General features: G+C 38.4%; 1 protein-coding gene across 2 annotated transcripts in view; it reads right to left on the bottom strand.

Moving 5' to 3' along the window:
• The window catches only part of SLC15A2 (solute carrier family 15 member 2), a 33,141-nt gene extending 11,371 nt beyond the window's left edge, over positions 1–21,770 (bottom strand). The window contains exons 1-14 of one of the 2 annotated variants that reach the window (XM_028110656.2): positions 21,728–21,770; positions 20,010–20,199; positions 18,099–18,186; positions 17,368–17,509; positions 12,537–12,629; positions 11,338–11,437; positions 8,955–9,045; positions 8,599–8,676; positions 3,505–3,587; positions 2,971–3,057; positions 2,709–2,798; positions 2,572–2,616; positions 1,394–1,426; positions 586–674 (exon numbers count right to left, since the gene is read on the bottom strand). In XM_028110656.2, the coding sequence (XP_027966457.1) occupies positions 586–674; positions 1,394–1,426; positions 2,572–2,616; positions 2,709–2,798; positions 2,971–3,057; positions 3,505–3,587; positions 8,599–8,676; positions 8,955–9,045; positions 11,338–11,437; positions 12,537–12,629; positions 17,368–17,509; positions 18,099–18,186; positions 20,010–20,114 (1,124 nt within the window). In that variant the 5' untranslated portion in view covers positions 20,115–20,199; positions 21,728–21,770. Of the gene's footprint in view, positions 1–585; positions 675–1,393; positions 1,427–2,571; positions 2,617–2,708; positions 2,799–2,970; positions 3,058–3,504; positions 3,588–8,598; positions 8,677–8,954; positions 9,046–11,337; positions 11,438–12,536; positions 12,630–17,367; positions 17,510–18,098; positions 18,187–20,009; positions 20,200–21,727 lie in introns of those variants that run through there. The other variant, XM_028110657.2, reaches the window with a different exon arrangement.

Genomic DNA, 21,770 nt, shown 5'->3' with positions numbered 1-21,770 from the left:
CAAATTTACAAAGAATAACACTTCTTTTTCTTTGTTTTTATTTATATTCCAGTTAATTAACATAGTGTAATGTTAGTTTCAGGTGTACAATATAGTGATTCAACAGTTCCATACAACATCTGGTGCTTCTATTTAGAATGGGAGAAAAGCAGTAATTAGGGACAACCTATTTCTCCTCTTACCAGGTCCCCACTTTGTTGCATATGGACAATAAAAGATTTAAAGCGATTAACTGTCATTATAGGATTTAGACTTTGAAGAGGCAACATTCAGGAACAAAGCAACAAGTTGATTTAGGAGCCTATTCTCACATACTTTTGAATTTCTGTGAAGCTTAGATCTACCCCTTCAACATCACACAGTTAAGTCTGCAGGAATGGCTTGGACTCTTTATAATGAGAATTAGTTAGATCTAATGCCCATCCTCCAGTACCAGTAGGCATTTAGTTTATCTTGGATACATAGAAGCAGAAAAATGATACACTGAAACAAATAATACAAAGTAGAAAGTGCTGACATTGAATCTTTATCAAACTGAGCAAATATTAAGTCAGTCTGAGCAACAAAGGCATAGTGAGCACTTACGAGAAGTTAATTCCACATTTGGAAACCAGACGATAAATGACAAGATCAAACAATGGGATGAAGATAAGAACCAGAAGGGGATTTAGTACCTGTAATACCATGGTAAAAAGGATTAGTTAACAAAATGTTCTATCTTGAGTGTAAGCATGTGCTCTCAGTTCCTTGTGTGCACTCTCTCTAACATTCAAACATACTTTCATCATACTAAGTACAGAATGATTCCACATCTCTCAGTCCCTTTACACCCAGGACTCTAATTTCCCCTGCATAGCACCTCAGCTTCTAAATATCCTACAGAATCAGTTTCATTTTGAACCTGTTTTTCTGTCAATCAGTTAGGAGTTCTTCCCCCTCATTTTCACTTATCTTCTCCTGTTCCACAGCCAAAGGGAAAATGTCATGGAGAAAAGGAGAGAAGGAAGAATTGGGGATTAAACAAGGGTTAAAAAAAGAACTGGGAGTCACCAATAAACTGAGATTCTGACTTCGTTATTCACACAACAAAGCCTTACACTTTCTTGAACAATATTTCCAAGATACTACCTTAACATGGAAAAAAAATCCAATGCTTATACTTTTCCTGTGAGCTCAAAATTCACCCTCCTTGGAGTTGGGCAGGAGCTGCTTACTTAAAAGTGGATGTGAAAGAGAAGTGTGGTGCTCAAGGAGAATATTTCCATCCCTATCTTTAACCCTCCTCAGCATACAAGGAAAGAAATGTCCAATTATGGTTGGTAATCCTAATACTTCAGATAGAAGTATAGATGAGGAAAGCCATAATTCCCATGAGTATAGAGAAATCTCCTACCTGCATCTGGTCGGGCTGAAGCACAAAAAAACCCTGAAACATTATAACAAATTACATTTATACAGGGGCTAAAGACAAGCTTAGATCAAAAATACTGCTGATTTCCGTGATGAGTATGGAGCCTGCTTGAGATTCTCTCTCTCCTTCTTCCTCTGTCCCTCCCCACCCCTTGTGCTCTCTCTCTCTCTCTCTTAAAAAAAAAAAAAAAGCTTATTAGCAGGTGAGACACAAAAGATAAAATCCATCAGGTCTTTGGTTCAGGGCCACATTGTGCTTTTAAGCGTATTTGGGGAAACAGACTGGGAATGGCTTCAGGCTATGTTTGCTAAAGGCAGGTAGGCCTAAGGGAGAATATTTTTTTTCTTGCAAGAGAATAGGGTCAGTGTGTTTTTGTTATAATTTCAGTCACTGCAGTTGTAGGTGGTAATGTGTAGCACAAGACATCATGGTTAGGGTGAAGACTTCCACTAACACATAGTGTTTCCAGAGTTGTTCTCCAGAGGGTCAACAAGAGAACAACTATAGTAAATCCTGGGCAACAAGAGAAAGGGGAAGAGTCAACTTATATTTGATGGGCTCCAAATGGGCTGGTTAATGAAATCCTGGCATCATTCCACCCTGCCTTCTTCACCACTGAGATAGTAGAAAAACAACATAATAATCTAAGTAGAACAATTGAGAGCAGAGATGAAACTCTGCATTTGCCAAAGAATGGAGACTAGAAAAACAGAAAATAATGTTTGCAACTTTCCCGTTCCTTATTCATACACAAAATATTGCACTTCCAGGTCCTCCACATGCTCCCTGCCCGGAGACAGAGCTACATGTGTAGTAGCAGCAGTCCACCCTGAGCCTGCTGTGCCCCAGAAAGGCTGAGGGGAGCAAACAATCTCGATCCCACGTCTAGATCACTTCATTTACTATCTTCTCAGTACTTCCCTGTACACACTTGAAACCTTTCCATCCTGATATTTCTGATTTCTAAAGATAAGATTCTGTTTTTTATTTCTAGAGTAGCTTTTTAAAATTTTGCCTACTCAGTACCTTCATGTTAAAGACACCTCTCTTCTGATCTTAAGTCAGTTTTCAGGCAAAAAACACAAATCGTTTTTCCTTAAAAAAGGAAACTTATTTAATATGAATAAAAGAATAGATTTCTCTGGAAAATCTTTTCTCACCAAATTACCATTCATCCTGGTGGCTTGCAAGGTCCATCGTGAGCCCTAGGGCAGACAGACACGATTATGAGAAATCTCTTTCCTGTGAGAGGAAAGGGGCTGGAAGAAGAGGTAGCCTTCAAAAGAACTGTTCTTACCTGCTGATCCAAAAGAGCCCAGAACATGGGCAATGGGATATAGAGGAATAGTACCCTGGTCAGTGCCTTCACATCCATAATGAGCTGCTTCTGCAAGAAAGGGGAAGAAGGAACAGGTTGAATTGCTAAACTTGGTTTTCTTGCTTAGAGCAGAAATGTGCCAGAACAGTAAGAGAAGAGGTCAAATGCAGCAAGAGGGAATCAGTTTGGACTCAGGAAAATCTCCATGGAGGCATAAGATATTTCTGCAGTTCCAACTTACAGGGTATTTCTCAGCTGCCCAGTCCAGCCAGTGTTGTCGCTTTGGAATGTCCCCAGAGCGGTTGTTGAAACGGTTGGAAATAGCAAACTAGGGCAGAGCATAGATATCAGAGGAGAGACAAAAAGAAACCATTCTAATTCATTATCCCTTCCCTCAGACACACATACTTTAAGTGACTTACTCCAACCCTTTGATTTCATCAGACATGGAATTTCAGAATAGTTCAGATATAATTTTATCTATCCCTACATCCTGTTGGCAGCATATGTAACATATACACATTTCAGAAGATTTCTGCCAATTTTAAAAAAATGGTTACATTATTATTATTATTATTATTATTTTATTATTATCATTTTACTTAATGGTTGAGTAGAGGCACAGAGGAAGATGGATTAATCTGTTTGCCAAAAGGTACAGAGGTAGAACAGGGGTCATTGGGAAAAATGAATACCCATGTTTGAAGGTCTTTAAGCTCAGCATAGCATCTCTTTCCCATTGATTGAAAAAGGCAGGTAAATAATTCAGACTTACCCAGATACATTTGGCAACTTGAGTCACTATGTTTCCTTCAGGAGGTGGTTTTCTGTATATTTTGCTTCCCATTGCAAACACAACTGCAGTTGATATACAAACAAGGTTCTTAACTTCTCCTGTAGCACATTCGGTATGTCAGTGCTAAGGACAGGCTGCTGAAGTGTAGGAGTGACTGGCAAATCTTTTAAAGGGAGGGGACTGATTTAAACTTCCTGACTTTTGGAATTATACAAATTATGCGAGCCAAGAGAAGAATAAAATGGTTAGTTGTTAGGGAAGTAATCCGTTGAGACCTTCCTCTATCATAGAAATGGAACTCTCTTCTTTCCCCACCTCTACATCTGATATTTTACCAACTTTTCATTGAGACTCTTTCTTCAGTGTAGTTCCCATCTGCCTTTCTTTTGCTTTACTATTACTACAATTCGTGTTTAGGACCTCATGACCTCCGCCCGGGATTATTAAAATGTCTTGCAACTAGTTTCTCAATCCCTGTTATCTTCCTTCTCTTATCTGATGCCAAATTAAAACCTTCTTTCCAGGACCTACCTAAAAAGCCCAAACTCCTGGCATGAAAGGCCTTCCCAAATTCATATTATCCTGATGATTATTATTATCAACCATCTTTGAAGGTTTATTATTCTATGTAAAGTGTTAAGTATTTTATATACATTAACTGATTTCACCTGAAAAAAATATGTACTACTCTTTGCATTTTATTGAGGGCATTGAAGATAAAAGAATTTAAGCAATTTATGCAGATTACATAGCTAGAAAATGCCAGAAATTGCATTTTTGGCCTGAGGTCTGTCTGACTCAAAAATCTATGCTCTTAACCACCACAAAGCATCTCATTCACTCATTCTTGCACTAAACACTGTGCTAAACACTACCGGGACTGATGACAAAAAAGATGTGGCCCCCGTGGAGCTCACCTCAATCTACTGCTTCCCACTTTATGTTTCATTATTTTCCATTAGGTATTCTACATTCTAACCACTATTCATCATTCCTACAAAAAATTCTATTCTGTACCATTATTGTACTTGAGTTCATTCTCTTTTCCTCACCTCATATTCTTTAACCACATCTCCACAGCTAATTATAAGTGAATTTTATTTTCTAATTTTTCTTTCTATTTTCCAAATTACCAGCATTAGATGATACTATTTTTAGAATTATGAAATAATAAATATTATTGTTTTCACGTTTATTAACTAAAATCAGCAGGAAGACTATCTTGGTACAATCCCGGATGTACTTCCTTCCTTAATCGATTTCCCAATTCCAGCAAGCTGTCCCTCTAGTAGGCCTTCTACCGAAGATGTCTTTGTCAGTGAGCAGTAGAACTTTCCAGTACCTTTACACACCAGAATGCCTGAATCTCCTTACTTTTCCTTACCTTAACTTTCTAAATTCTCTAGTCCTCTCATATTCACTTTACCACTATTTCTTTATTCATCCTCTCAGTTTCTCCAAAGCTTCTCCAAATAGCACTCTTTACCTACCACAGCCTTCTTATTGTTGACAGAAAAAAATAGTTAAGAGAAAGGGTGCTAATCCTGGGAGACAAGTGGGCAGATAAAGAGGTATCTAGACAAGAGGAAGATTTTGGAGGGGAAATTGATTGCTTCTGAAATTAAGAATGATCTGGCAATCTCAATAGTGGAGGGGACAGTGGAAATGATAAAAGGAAGGCCAGGTGATAAACTGGATACGATCACACTTAAATGTCAAAGGCCACTTAACTAAAGAAGAGGAGTGGGAACCTTAAGTTTCCCCACTAGTTCTTCCTTGCTTTAGAGGATATTGCCCCCTACTTCACAAAGAAAACAGAAGCCCTTGGGTGGAAATTGTCTCAACTTCCTAACTCCTGTATCCACACCTATCCTCTCCTCCCTCCAGTTAGTTGAAGGTGATGTACCTCTGTACAAAGGTAATTCTGCCATGTGCATTTTCATACTGATTATACTGTCTTTTTCTTAAACCATCAACCTCTTTCTCTACTGGAGTCTTCCTAATAATATTCAAGCATGCCTACCATCCTCTCTTGACTCCATGGCACTTTCAGCTATACAGATCATTTTCCCTTTCTTACCTCTTATTCACTTTCTACTCTACTCTAATCAGTCTTGAATCTTACCAATCTACCATAACTGACATTCACCGCATCAGTGACTTTCTTGTTGCTCTATTCGATGGACATTTTTCTCCCTGATCTCAGTTTCCTACTCTGTAACATTTGTTACTCTGAACAATTCCCTTAGAACTCCTACCAATTTGGCCATTCCTTCTTAGTCTCATTTGTGGGCTTTTCCTCTTCGCCTATCTTTTCTTTTTAGTAGGCTCCATGCCCAGCGTGGAGCCCAACATGGGGCTTGAACTTACAACCCTAAGATCAAAACCTGAGGTAAGATCAAGAGTCGGATGCTTAACTGACTGAACCACCCAGGTTCCTCCCTCTTTACCTATCTTTTTTAATGCTGGTATTCCTCAGGGTTCTATTCTAGTCCTCTTTGTACTTTACTCTTAATTATCTCTTAGTTATTTCATCCATTTTCATGGTTTAATAGCTATCCATACACTAATAGCTCCAGATCTTTATCTACAGCCCAAACATTTCTTCTGAGCTCGAAACCTGTATTTCCAGATAAATGTTTGATAACTTCAATTAGATGTTTCAAGGACATCTAATATGTAACATGTCCCAAACTAAATTCATTAGGATGATGATCCCACTATCTACCTAGTTGCTCTAGTCAGAACGCTACATTCAATGTTGACTTATTTTCTCCATCACTTCACATATCCAATCACATATCAAGTTTTGTCAATTCCACCAGGGTTGAGACTAGTCTGAGCTGAGGGAGGCACTCATCCTGAACACACAAATTTTAAAGAATGCCAAAAATTCAGTAATCAAGACAAATAATATCCTTGCCTCACCCTTAACCCATTCTCTCTCTACATTATAGTCAGAGACATCAATGAAAAATAAAAATCTAACAATCACTCCCATTCAGAATCCTTTTATAGCTCCCTACTCCAGATAAAGTTCTAATTCCTTAATGACTTAAAGGGTCCTTCATGATGTGATTTCTGTCAGTTTCTCCTCTTTATCTTTCTCCTTTATACCTGGGGCAATCTGAATTCCTTTAAGGCCTTCAGATATGTCACAATTACGTCTCACCTCCTTGTCTTACAGATATCCTGTCTTCTTTGATTAATTGCTGCTAATCCTTTAGGTCTCACCTTAGATACCACTTCTTTAGGCAAACCTTTTCTGGTCTTCGTGTTTTAGTCAGACATCCCCTCTGTGTGCTCCCATAGCTTTCTCTGTACTTCCCCAGTTGTGACACTGATCATACTATATTACAAATTCTTTTTTACTATGTCTGTCTCCTTTTTCCTGCTGGACGATGTAAGTTTTTTGAAGGCATAAACTCTGTGGCTCTCTAATTCACCAATGTGACCCCAATAGCTAGCACAGGATTTGACACAATGAAAGTTCACTAAATAAATGTGTGTTGAATCAATGAATGAAAAATATAGATTAAATTAAATTAAATTAAATTATTGTGAAAGGCCAGAGAATTGTTATTTATTGGTACACAGAAAACTGAAGCTGCTGACTAATAATGGCAACTAACACTTATTTAACATTTCATAGTTTATATAACATTTCACTTATAGCACCTCTTTTGATCTTCATAATTACTCCAATATGTTAATATTATTGTGCCATGATCCAGAGGAGACACGGCACTAATAAGTAGAAAACCAGGACAATATTTGGGAAAATGTTTGGCTTCAATGGAAGAAGGAAGCAGGGAATGTATTATCACAGTTTTCCTGGTATAACACATAAACTAACTTGGAATTGGAATTAGAATCTGACTGTGACTATTAACCCCCTCCTGATAGAAAATAATCAGGACTGGACATTGAGTCTCTGGGCTCTTTCTTCCTCTGTTGAGCTCTTTATGTGTTTGGACTGGATATCTTCCAGGGGTGGGTGTCACCCAAAGGTTCAGAGTGAGAACAGGTTTCCAGGTCAATGATCAGGAACAATCACGTCCAAGTTTCCCCTTAGACTATGTAAACTAAACAACACACACACCCTCTTTCCTTTTCCTTTACTGGGTTGTCAGTGGTAAACAGAAGGCACTTGATCTAAGCTACATGGGTTTCCACCTACTTATCCAACTGCCCTCATTCTCTTTGATCAAGAGAAAACTCCTTGGGAGCCCTGAAGAGCAGGGCAGAAACAGCTAAACCTAGAAGCTACTTTAAAAGAATTAAGGGCGTTCTGCATGGAGCACTGGGTGTTAAAAAATAAATAAATAAATAAATAAAAGAATTAAGGGACGCCTGGGTGGCTTAGTCAGTTAAGTGCCTTTGGCTTGGGTCATGGTCCCAGGGTCCTGGGATAGAGTCCTGCATCAGGCTCCTTGCTCAGCAGGGAGCCTGCTTCTCCCTCTGCCTGCCGCTCTCCCTGCTTGTGCTCTTTCTCTCTCTCTCTGTGACAAATAAATAAATTTTAAAAAATCTTTAAAGAAAAGAATTAAAATTGTTTTCCAATTACCAGATAAATAACTCTCAGATGAAATAAGCTAGTTTGAGAGAAAGAATTAATTATCTTCCTTGCTTCCTTACATATTTTAGTGTGGAGCAGTGGATCTCAGCCTTGACTACACATTAGAATCACCTAAGAATTTTAAAAAATTATAGATACCTAGGCCCCATCCTGCAGAGATACTGACTTAATCGCTCCCATATGGGGCAGAGGGATCAGTCTTTTTAAAAGCTCTCTAGGAAAGTTCTTAGTTGTGTAACCTTGGGTATGTTTTCTTTTCTTTTCTCTTTTTTTTCTTTTCACTTTTCTTTTCTCTTCTTTTCCTTCCCTTTCCTTCCTTCCTTCCTTTGGTTTCTGACTTCATTCAGTTAATTTATTTCCAATGTCTAGGGAAAATTCCTGCAATAACACTTACCTAATAGGGTTAGTGTGAGGATTGAATTAAATGGCTTAGATGATGTTTCTCATCAACAGACATCAGTGGTTATTAATTTCCCCTGTCCCAGTGCACTCACCAAGAGCTATCACCATAAGTAATCCTGGAACTCCGAAAGCCAATGCATAGCAGTCTTCCCCAAAACACTGCACATCTCCTAAAAAAAAAAAAAAAGTCACCCTGAATCTTGAGTCTTTGATGTTTGAGGCTCTATTCTGCAAGCTCAGGTTTGTAACGTCATAGACAGCCATCCTCTTTCCTCCTATCAACTAATCCATAATCCTTCTTTAGGGTCAGGCAAATCAAGATTTTAAAAAATTATCTCGGATTTTTAAACCCCTCTAAAAGGAGAGGATGGACATCAGGAAGCCGTGAAAAGATTTTTGACTGGCCAGAGGAAAACCTTATACAAGTCCCCTCAGAAAAGATCCTAACCTCTCAGCATGGGTGTGATAAATGTAGAAATCAGGCTCCCTGCATTGATGGAGAGGTAGAAGACAGAGAAGTATCTAGTCCGTTCCTTTGCCTGAAAAACAAAACAAAAACCAAACCAGGACAAATCATCAATGCAATGGGCCTCCCAGCTCCAGATCCACCCTATGTTCAGACTAAGCTGGAGGTACATACACAGAAACAGATTCAGATATTGCCTCCATGCTATCTGAAAATCAGATTAGATATTTTAACACATAACCCAAACATGTACCCATCTTTCAAATCCCAGTACCAGTATCTTTAACACTCTTATACCCTTCGTAGGCAAAAATGATCATCCTATACACTATGCCACTTGTGCCCTATACATGTCTATTCTAATATTAATTTCTTTGCATTAAATGTCTGTTTCTTTCAGGAGGCTGAGAGTTCCTTTAGAACAGAAATCATATCTTACTCGTTTCTGTAATCCCTACTACCTAGCATAGCACCTGACATATATTATAGACTCAACACATGTTTATTGACTGAATTAATTAAGTGAATGAGTTAAATAATAGATATTGTGGAATGTGTGCTAGGAATAGCACTTGAACACAGTTCCTGTAAGCACTAAGTGCTTACAGGACAGTGGATTAAACTGTTGATTAAGCAAGGTAGTTCACCTAGTGCTTACAGGAAGTCTACCAAAGAGTATAAAAGGAAATCTGTGAGCTTAGAAGTTGTTGGTGGAAACTTGGAGGTGGGTTTGTCTTATTACTGAAATGTCTTTGTGGAGCAGTTACCAAATGAAGCAACTTTACGATGAAGTTGCTGATGTTTTATTCATTATGTCTCATTCTGGCACCACAGGTCTTTTCCTGACACAATAGAATAATCTGTCCTTCCTTATTTACTATTCACAGTGTGTTTGCTTCCTCCTCTGGTCCCCTTTTCAACCTATTCCACTCACCTATTTGTACAGTTCATTGTGCATAGAATCCCAAAGGCTGCCAAAGGTCGGTATTTCTCCAAAGTCAGCAAGCAATTATGATCTATGGTACCCCAGACAGATAAAGAATATAAAATAATAATTCAGATGGTCTGAATGGTAGGAGAAACACAAGAGCAGGACACAGAGAAAGAACAGAGAGAGAAAAACCAGAAACATGAGAAATAGCTATAGATTAGGGAATAATACATGAAGACAGGCAAAAAAGAAAACAGAGAGCAAAAAAGAGGAAACCAGAAATGTTGCTACTTAAGAATAGACTCTTTTCTGAATTCTTAATCTCAGGAAACAAACTGAGGGTTGCTGGAGTGGTGGGGGGTGGGAGGGATGGGGTGGCTGGGTGATAGACATTGGGGAGGGTATGTGCTATGGTGAGTGCTGTGAATTGTGCAAGACTGTTGAATCACAGATCTGTACCTCTGAAACAAATAATACAATATATGTTAAGAAAAAAAAGAAGATAGCAGGAGGGGAAGAATGAAGGGCGGGAAATCGGAGGGGGAGATGAACCATGAGAGACTATGGACTCTGAGAAACAAACTGAGGGTTCTAGAGGGGAGGAGTTGGGGTGATGGGTTAGCCTGGTGATGGGTATTAAGGAGGGCACATATTGAGTGGAGCACTGGGTGTTAAACGCAAACAATGAATCATGGAACACTACATCAAAAACTAATGATGTAATGTATGGTGATTAACATAACATAGTTAAAAAAAATAGACTCTTTTCCTTGCCTATGTGTCACAGTTTCCTCATACAGGCCCATTTTTAGCTTATCCATACTGGGTCCCCCCCCCCCCCCGCATTAATAGTGGAAAGTGTTTAGGAAAGAGGGAATGATCAGACAAGTTCATCTATAAAATCTCTTTCTGTTTTATTCTGAACAATCATTTTCCCTTTCACAGGATCTCAGCCAGAGATGCTTAAATCATCTCTACACTGCTCATCATCTCCCATCCCTGAAGCACCTACCAAGTTTCTTCTGAAATACCTCAAGAGAGGGTAAACTCACTACTTCAAACTCTATTTGAAGTTTTTCCTTCCATTGAGCAAAAAACTTCTTATAGCTTTCACTCCTAGTTCTGGTTTAATTACTGACATCCTTCCAATATCTATGGACAGCTATACTATTTTCTTTAATTCTTATCTTATATAGGCTAAATTCTTCAATTCCTTCAACCTTTCTTCATAAGATGTGTCTTAGGCCATTCACCACGCTGGTCACTTTCTTTTAAACATCTTCCAATGTTTCCCTCTATTAATGACCAGTACCCAGCACTGAACAGAACTCCTGACCTGTGGATTACGTCAATCTTGGCAAATAGCTACCTGGCAGGTACATTTTTAATGCCTGCTCTACATTCTTGAAATCACAGAAATAACAGGATTCTTACATGTTTTTCTTCAAACTGGTCTCCACCAAAAGCTGCCACGCAGGGCTTGATACCTCCTGTCCCCAAAGCTATTAGACTCAGGCCAACCAATGATAGGACTCTGAAATGGAGAGGCAAGGATACTAACCATATTGATACTAAACACAACTGCAGAAATTGGATAGAGATATACAGGAGAAAAAAAATGTGCACAAGGACAAACACCCCCTTCACATTTCTTCATGTTTCCATCTTCCTTCACTCCTCAGAGAGACTCAGGGACACTTACAATCTTTATGACTTTCTGGCCTCTGCCAGAAAGTATACTTTGCATGGGAAGGTTTTGTCCCTGATGGTCCATTTACCCTTTGTGTGCAATAGATAGAAGCAGATACTGAAGGAACTCCAAAGTTAAATCACTGCTTCTCAATCTTGTCTTAATTTAAGGGATTCACCAATAGAAGGACCTTATAAACACCTATCCCACATACCCTTACTAACCACAGAACAAAATGGTAAAATTCATTGTAATTAAAAGAATTGTCACTAATTTTTGATGCGACACTGAAAAGGAGGCATCTAATATTTATTAAAATTTAAAATTCTTAACTCATTGGATAAATACATGTGTAGCCACATTATAAACATGAATATAAACGATCTACTTCTTGAACAACTGTAATCCTCTCTACTTACCGAATCAACTATCAGAATGTATCAAATGCTTCTGGCACAATAAACATCAATAGCTTAAGTAAAGAGGAACAGAGCAACTGGAATATATGGAACTACACATAAATGGAAATAATCCAAGCTTTGAACAAGACTTCTACACTGTGTTCTAAGGAAATATTATGCACATTTTTTAATCCTAGCAAAGTACAGATGCATGGGTAGGTGAATAGGTGAGGAAATATGGGGGACATGAGGTTTTAATAATTGTCTGCAAGCATATGATGAGTTTTTATGAAAAAGATACTAGCTAGGCAATCTACAAGTCTCCAGGTGTTTAATAAAAACAAATGAGGAAGATAAAGTAGGAAAGAGTTCAACTGGTCATAAAATAGTTTTTTTCCCAACCACTTTGGTAATAAAACAATAGGTTGAAAATAAAGGGATATCTCTGCTAAGAAAACAGAAAATACCTGTAACGAATGTGTGAGACATTTACCTGTCTAATGGAAGAATAGTGGTTTAGTTTATTCAATGATTTTACTCACGTGTGTACCATTTGTCCCCCTATTATTGGTAAGGCACCCAAGGACTTGACCACATGGCCAAGCACATACACCAAGGAGAGATAGATGATTGTCCTGTTGAGAGAGTTAAATCAGTCAGTCTATACACAATTAAGAAATGGGCAGAGGACATGAGTAGACACTTTTCCAAAGAAGACATCCAGACACATGAAAAGATGGTCAACATCACTCATCATCAGGGAAATACAAATCAAAACCACAATGAGATACCACCTCACACCTGTCAGAATGGCTAAAATTAACAACACAAGAAACAACAGGTGTTGGCGAGGATGTGGGAACCCTCTTACACTGTTGGTGGGAATGCAAACTGGTGCAGCCACTCTTGAGAACAGTATGGATGTTCCTCAAAGAGTTAAAAATAGAACTATCCTATGATCCAGCAATTGCACTACTAGGTATTTACCCAAAAGATATAAAAGTACAGATTCAAAGGGGTACGTGCATCCCGATGTTTATAGCAGCATTATCAACAACAGCCAAATTATGGAGAGCCCAGATGTCCATCAACTGATGAATGGAAAAAGATGTGCTGTGTATATATAATGGACTATTACTCAGCCATCAAAAAAATGAAATCTTGCCATTTGCAATGATGTGGATGGAGCTAGAGTGTATTATGCTAAGTGAAATAAGTCAGTCAAAGAAAGACAAACACCATATGATTTCACTCATGTATGGAATTTAAGAAACAAAACAGATGGACATATGGGAGGGGGGAAAAAGGAGAGAGGAAAACAAACCATAAGAGACTCTTAATGATAGAGAACAAACTGAGGGTTGATGGAGGGAGGTGGGTGAGGGATGGGCTAGATGGGTGATGAGTATTGAAGAGGGCACTTTTTGTGATGAGCACTGGGTGTTGTATGTAAGTGATGAATCACTGAATTCTACTCCTGAAACCAATACTGCACTGCATGTTAACTAACTAAAATTTAAATAAAAATAAAAAAATAAACAGAATTGAGAGGCTTGAGTAAGAGCCTCAGAGTTCATACTGTTCTCAGTACTAGGATAAATGGAGTAGGAGGAGGAAGGGGTGGAAGAGGAAAGACCTTCCTGAGAAATGTACATAGAAATAGTAACGGTGAATGAACTCTTTACCCTGTGGTGTTAGAGGTAAAGGACGTTCCCTTCAAGCTCCTTTCTCATATGTGACCTGTCCTTTCCCCTCACTCACCCCACACAGACACAGAGCATCCACAGGATGGATTTGCGGCAAGTGGTTTTTTTAAGCTAGGAGAACCAGGACAACAGGATACTTTGATCTGTGATGTTTTTATCAAGGAATATCTTTGGCTCTAGAAATCAGTAGGGGTCAAGAAAAAACTCCAGGTAAACAGGAAAAAGGGATGGTTAACACAAAGAACTTTCTCTAAACCCAACCACTGGGATATACAGAAAGATAAAGGGCTCTCAGTTTCAGCCTGGTCACTTGAACACTTGGGTTAATTGTAATCCTCACCACAGTTACTCCATGTTCAAGTTTCCAAGGGTAAGAAAGCAGTCGGGAACTATGAATAGAGTGCCCAGTGATAAAGATCATGCAGTTGGTTGGGATGTCTTGTATTATTTTTTCCAAGAAATCTGAATGGCAAATAGGAAGTGGAACAGTGAGGAATTTGAGGAAGAATATGTAGAGATTTACACACTGAAATATGGCACACTACCACACATGCAATATATTCCTTATGTGCATTACTATGCCAGCATTCTTTTTATATATAAGTAGAATGTTAGTACTAGAAGGAACCTTGGAAATTACATGGTTTACATCTGTGATTTTAAAGTGTTATATGCTGGAATATAAAGAATGAAATGAAGGTATCAGAGAGAGGCTGGAGATGCCAGCAATTTCAGGTTGTGGATTTTTCATCCTAAATGCCTAATCTCTCTAGGTTGGCTGTCCAGGGAAGGGACCTTAGGGGGTTTATAATGGCAAGTAGGGTATAAGAGGTTGGGTGACTAATCCGGGGCATTAATTGCTCAAAGCAATTAACATCAGAGGGAGGGGGCAGGCTTTCCCAAAAGGCCTTGTAGCATCTTCTAAAGAAAAGTTTTCTTTGTTGGAATAAAAAGAATAAATAGACTGGGAATAAAAAGGGATTGAAAAAAGGCCAGCTATCATGAACCCAAAAGAGATGATCTCTGCTAGATCATTGGAGAGAAAAAACAAAAGGAGTGTGAGCTGGAGTAATAGAGTCTGTGTAGGGAGATCAGAGCAATATCAGATTGTTGGACTAAATGGATGCAGAAAGTATAAATGGTTTAGAAAGAAAATAAGCAAACTTTTAGGTGAAAGGCTCAGGGAATTAGTCTAGGATATGAAGAATATAAGAGAGGAAGCTAATGGCAGGAAACTTTAACAGAAAGAGAAAGAAGCCAAGATGGATTTGGACACTCTGCATTTGAAAGGAGGCCACTGAAATCCTAACTATAGGAAACAGAACTTTTCTGGACAGACTTGACCAATCTTCCCTCTGCAAATGAGGAAGGTGAAATCCAGAGATGTCAAAGAACATTCCTAAAGTGACATTCTTGGAGTGCCTGGGTGGCCAGGTTGGCTGAATGTCTGACTCTTGATTTTGGCTCAGGTTGTGATTTCGGAGTTATGGGATTGATCCCTGTGCCAGGTCCATGCTGAACATGGAGTCTGCTTAGGGATTCTCTCTCTCCTTCTCCCTCTGCTCCCCCTGCTCACATGCTAGCTCTTGCTCTTCTCTCTCTTTCTTAAAAAGAAAAAAAAAATAAGTAAAGTGACATTCTAATTAATTAGTGTTAGGGTTAGGTCTAGAATTCTATGTCTAACCAGTGTTAGTGTTCCTTTAGTTTTATTATAGACAGGTTAATGTAGAAAAGAGAAAGAAGTTTTAGGTTTTATCTCACTACCAGAGCCACTGTTAATTAAAGTGTAGGAACTGAGAAGGATGTGCAGTGATGGCAGAGAAAGAGACCTAGCATGAAGAAGATCAGCTCTGATGAGACAAAAAGGATAGGAGATGGAAAGGACATGCTCTAGACCTACTCAGAGAAAGAGAAAAGAGAAGTGTAGAGATGATACCCAAAAGCATATTTGGCAATAAACACATTTAAGAGAGTGGTTGTAAGCCTGAACTGATAGGCATGGGTCACAGGGTATAAACACCACACTAGGGACTGACTAAAAATGTTTGGCTCTCTGTAAAAGCAACTTGACATAAAAAATAGCGTTCTAGCATGCAGTTAAGCCTCTCAGTAGATGTTTATAGACATCACGAGAAGCCATATCCATGCTTCAATTTTGGAGGAAGTCATTTTAAAAATAAAAGAAAGTACTATGTCATGTATGAGAGTCTTTTATTCTATAAAAATTTATTTATTGAATAAAGACCATGGCTTATACTTTTTATTCTGCATATAATGCCAACATCCTATCTGGATGGACTTGGTGACCAATACTACGTAAGTAGCAAGCATAAATCTTAGACACCTTCCCACCAACCTTCTCTCAAGTCAAGAATCTGTGTTTACTACCATGCTATGGTTGTAGCTATATATTAAATGCTGATTAAACACTTTAGAACAATGGGGCGCCTGTGTGGCTCAGTTGTTAAGTGTCTGCCTTCGGCTTAGATCATGGTCCCAGGATCCTGGGATTGAGCCCCGCTTCGGGCTCCCTGCTCGGTGGGAAGCCTGCTTCTCCCTCTCCCACTCCCCCTGCTTGTGTTCCCTCTCTCACTATGTTTCTATCTGTCAAATGAATAAATAAAATAAATGAATAATTAAAATATTAAAAAAACACTTTAGAACAATGAATATATATATATATATATATATATATCCCAAGTGAGATATAAACCAATATTTACTAAAGAGGATTCCCTGGAACACCACATCCACAAAATAACCTAAAACAATATTTCATGCTCAAATAAGTTTGGCAATCACTACTACCATAACCTTCTCTTGGAGAATGTACAGTGTTTATTACCATGTTAAAGGCTATAAGAAGTCATGCAGTAAAGAAATCTTTTTAACTTTGTTCAGCCTAGCATTTTCCAAACTTATTTGACCATGAGAACTTTATCTTCCTATATTACACTCATTGTATCCTATCAACCAATTTCAACAAAATGCACTTTGAGAAATACTAATTAAAATAAATCTATAGATGACAAGACTATGGAAATAACTTGGTGATGAATAGCCAAGATTCATATCTAACCTGTGAGGATAATGTTATAGGAGACAACTAAAACATTATCCCATAAATGTCTCTTGGTGCTATTTTCAGAGACTTAAAAGATATGGAATTGAATAGACCATCAGTCTAACTCATGAAAATATGTATTAGATTCTTAAGAAGGAAACCACAGAGATTAGAGAAAAGAAACAGTAAAACAGCTAAGAAGAGGGACTCATAAGAATATACTAAAGGATGATTCAACCAGAGAAGAGATGAACAGTATATGAAATAACTACATTGAGGTCTCTAAAATTTTAAATTTTCTGGTGGGTAGCAATCTTTATTGTCTCAAGATCAGAACAAGAATTGGTCTTAAACTACAGAGTGGAAGATTAAAATTAGATTCAGGGAAAATAAAAATAACAATTCCTGGCTGGAAAGGATATAAAGAATTGGAAAAACTGATAATGAAGAGAAATAATCTTTCTGTGTTGTCAGTTTTAGAGAGATGCTTATTTGTCATGGATGACATAAGTATATTCTTGCTTGAAAGCAAGAGGCTAGAAGTGGCAAAATCTCTGCACGATGAATCTGTGATGTGGGGATGTGACCACCCATTTTCCTTACTTGAATTTTCCCAGCCATGAGTCAGCAATGGCTGCTCCCAGCATGGGAGTGAAATAACAGAGGCTGCTGAAGGCATGGTATATAGATGTGGAGGTGTCTTCGCTCCAGTGCAGGAAATACAGGAAATACAGGGTCAGCACAGCTGAAGTGGAGAAGGGGAAACAAAACAAGATAGATGCATTAAAGTGATTTATGGAGAAGTACATTTCATCTCTGGTCTTTGAAGGTAATCCCGACCTTCAACACTCCTATCAATGAAGTGACTGAGGGGGTACTGCCAGGCAGTAGAAGGAGGACCCATGTGAACTGTGGGAGTGGATGGGACTTTGCTTAGTGGGCAAATGCAATACTCCTCCCTTCAGTCCATGTGCATACATAGCAGCATTTAAGCCAATCACAAAGATCATATGGTGCTTCCAATATCCCTACCTTCTGCCTCCCAACAATATAGTTCATAGACCTGAGAAATAGATGTGAAAATGGAAGTTGTCACACTTTTATTTTTACAGACTGTGTTTTGGTTACTGTTAGGCCTTTCTGTTCTTGGCTTGTATGAGTTACTAGGTGAAATCCCATGAGGTATTTATTGGCAGGGTTGGCCAAAGGAAAGGACCAATTTGGATGAAGGCAGAAAGTGTGGATAAGGGAAATAAGTGCATAAAGAAGACCACATTGCCAAATAAGGGGTGAGGATGAGTGGAGAAAAGGAAGTCCTTGGGACACAAAATTACCTTTCATGCCATAATAGGAAAAGCGCTCACAGAATTCATTCACCACAATGAAGGCAATGCTCAGTGGATAGTTGGAGCCACAGATTTTCTATGAAACAAAAAGACAATGGTTCAAGCATGAGCTCCCCCGCCGCATTTAAATCAGTAGCTTGCCCTATAACAGAAAAATGTATTTGTTTTAAATCACTGTGATAGGTAATGCGTAGAAATGGCTCCTATTCTTCATGAAACACCTATTATCACCCTGAAAGTGCTTGCATTGCTGACTTAGGAGTGATAGAAGCTATTCTGAATATTACTTTGCTCCTCATTCATTTAACATGGAAGTACTCAGACATTCCTTGATCCCAGAGACCAGGACCTGCTCATCTTCCTATAACTACTAACTGAAAAGCCTGGGGCTCTGAGCAGGAGAATAATCATACTTATTTCTAAGAACAGAACAAAGAATTAGACTATGGAGCACTTGATGCCCAAGCAATTACATTTAGAGGTCAATAACCTCCTTAGCTACAGTGTTAGAACTAACCTCTCTTGTCCCCACCTGCCCTATTCATCATGCTGGGAGGAATCCTGGCAGTTATGATGGCTTCCCATTCAGAGCCTGCTGGAGCCAGGCTCAGAGCCCAACTAAAAGTAAGCTGATTGATCACCTTAAACTTGGGCAGAGAGTTCTTAAATCTTGTAACATTAAATGTCCACTCTTCCTGTGAAAGACATTCTATAACATTTTCTTGTTAATCCTATGAGACATTAAAAGAACTATGCTATTACATGTACCATATCAGTCAGTATGTAAGGAATGTCATGTTTATTTCAAATCCCTACCTATTATGATAGCCAAACTAACATGAGGGGGGGATGGAGATATCTGTATTTGGGACGGTCAAATCTCATCATGAAATTTATATTGCCTCTTATTTCATAAGAAATATATGCATCTTTATAAGCAGACTTAAATTGTTTAGGACCAGAAGATATATAATTAGCTAAATAAATAAAGTGATAAATTAATGTTTTCATTTTTACCCAGATGGATAGACATGAACAATCCTCCTAAATATTAATATATGTTAATATATTTACTTACTTGAAAGACACAATAAACTGGCTTCTTACCTTCCCAGCTCACAGCTTGAGAATTATGCAACCTGGAGTTTAGTTAACACACTTTACTAGCTATGTACTACTAGTACTGGCTGTGTTAACCTACTGACCCTGGCCATGCCACTGCACCTGTCTTTATGTTCACTTCTATTATTCCAAAGAGATGAGAATACTACCACCTCTTGGACCATAGTGAGAACTCAGTAAATATTGGCTATTATTCCTTTACCCTCTCCACTTTTAAGATTTTGATATAAAGATTTAATGACATAATGAATTTGGAAGTGTTTAACAAGTATATAATACAAACATTATTATTCTTTATTTCTCTGTCCTGTCTCCCACGGTAAACTGGCACACATCGTAACAGAGACTGGATCTCTTCTAAAACTTTCCTTGGTGTCCAGCATAAGATTCTGAATACAGGGGGGAATGAAGGGTTGAGTTTTTATATTGGTTTAGAAAGAACAATCACACACAGTTCTCCGGGCAAGAATGCTTGCCAAGTTTCCCTGGATATTCAAATTGCTTCTTTTTTCACCCCAGAGAAACTCAGAATATACAATGAGATACAGCAAAGTCCTGGATCCCAACTGAAGAACTCTTAACTACCTCTTCCTGCTGCTTCTTCTCCTAAGTAAAGGAAACTTCTGTTTAGATTTGGTTTTCAGGTTAATTCTAACTCCAAGTGAGAATAGTTTTTGATAACCTAATACAGTCAGCCTGACACTCCAGAGGCCAAGAAGTAGAACCCGAAGAGCAATTCTGTTCCTGTCAGAAGCAGATTGGAATTTGGGGACTCACCGGAGTTGGCTTCTTTGGAAGGCTGAGGGGTCGAGGTTGTACTTCTTCAGTGGAGACAGGTGAAAAAAGAGTTTCCTTGGACTCATTTTTCTGGAAAGTATTCATAGCTGGTTCCTTACTCTCACTCTCCTCAAGCACTTGGCTTCAGTAGGCAGTTGGGACAGCTGCCAGCCTGCTGTAAAACCGGGCACTGGGAGTGGACTAGGTTTAACCCTGTGTGTCTCAGCTTTTAGCAGCTGCCTGGCCCAAAGCAAAGCACAAAGCTATAGGAAAAAAAAGGTCTCAGAGACTGGTCAAAATAATGATTAACTAAAACGTTGAGCATGAGGAAGTAAGAGTAACACATCACAAGATGGGGCAAGATAATGCTAGAGAATTGCAAAAGAGTACAAAATAGCTAAGAATACAATGCCTCAAGTATAGATTTAAAAACTGATTTCAGGAAAAAAAAACTGATTTGAGGGTCACAGGAGCTGCCATTTATTAAACATCTATTATGGCCAACAATAATATATATATGTTTTACATATATATTGTATATATCATATCTATCTATCTATATTCTAATTCTTAGCCCAATCCCCATTTTATAGGAACTAATATCCTAAGAGGTTGAGTAATTTGTCCAAGTCATGTGGCCAGCAAGTGGCAGGTCTGGAATTTTAACTGCCATGATTGATGGGAGATTTGTATTAGATTTGCCTATGGTCGTTATTCAGGAATGGAGGGTATGGAAATAGGAATGTAGGAATATAGGGGAATTGAAAGGCATTGAAGAGAGAAAGTCATCACAAAATTAAATTCGCAAAGATAGAAAAAGATGTTGGTTTTGGTTTTCAACATGATAAAGTTCAACTAGAAATATCCTATAAACAGTTAAAGAGGTGGAGCTAGAGAAAATGAGAGAAAAGTTTTGGTGATGTACATTTGGGAAAATCATTCTTCTTTGCTAAATTCATTCCTTGTGTTTTCATCACTTCAAGATGAGTCCATCATTTCATTAATAAATAAAATTCAATTTGAGCAAAAATTATGAACTAGTTACTTTCTTTTTTAGAAAAATATTTCATTTATTTTCAAAGACAGAGAGCGCACGCACATGCCCATGAGTGGGGGGAGGGGCAGATGGAGAGAGAATCTCTAGAAGACTCCATGCTGAGCATGGAGCCCTATGTGGGGCTTGATCCCATGACCCTGAGATCATGACCTGAGCCAAAATAAAAAGTTGGATGCTTAACCAACTGAGCCACCCGGGTGCCCCATGAACTAGTTACTATCTAGGTACTATTGCAAACATAATTTTCCTTAATACTTAGTAGTTGAACTCCCAAATGTCTCCAGAATATAATATTTAGCCCTTATTAGAGGAGGAACAAGAACAGGTATAATGATGATAGATGCATTTAATACAGTAAATTGATGGGGTAAATAAAAGAAGAACAAGAGTGTGATGCCTTTCCAGTTATCAGTGAAAAGAAAAGGGAAAAGAAAGGCCACAGAGCTATAAGGAAAATGAGTGTTAAACCAACAAGGAGATCAGAAAACAGGAGAATTAATTATTTTATTTGAGAATATGAGAGAGAATGTATAAATTTATGCCTTGAAAAATTCTTAAATTGCCTATTTGAACAACTTGTTGATGAATAAGGCCAGAACAAACTTTACCTCAGACTTTGACCATGTCTTCTCACTCCCCATCACCTCTCTCTCCCACCAACCTTTAACCAAAGAAGAGTCCAGCTTCATTTCTGACTGTGGCAT

Source organism: Eumetopias jubatus, unplaced genomic scaffold (assembly GCF_037043125.1).
Source record: "Eumetopias jubatus isolate StellerSeaLion01/CBP00866 unplaced genomic scaffold, mEumJub1_p1.0 scaffold_1, whole genome shotgun sequence".
Lineage (NCBI taxonomy): Eukaryota > Metazoa > Chordata > Mammalia > Carnivora > Otariidae > Eumetopias > Eumetopias jubatus.
Note: the sequence above shows the minus strand (reverse complement) of the source record. Positions and strands in the feature narration are given on the sequence as shown.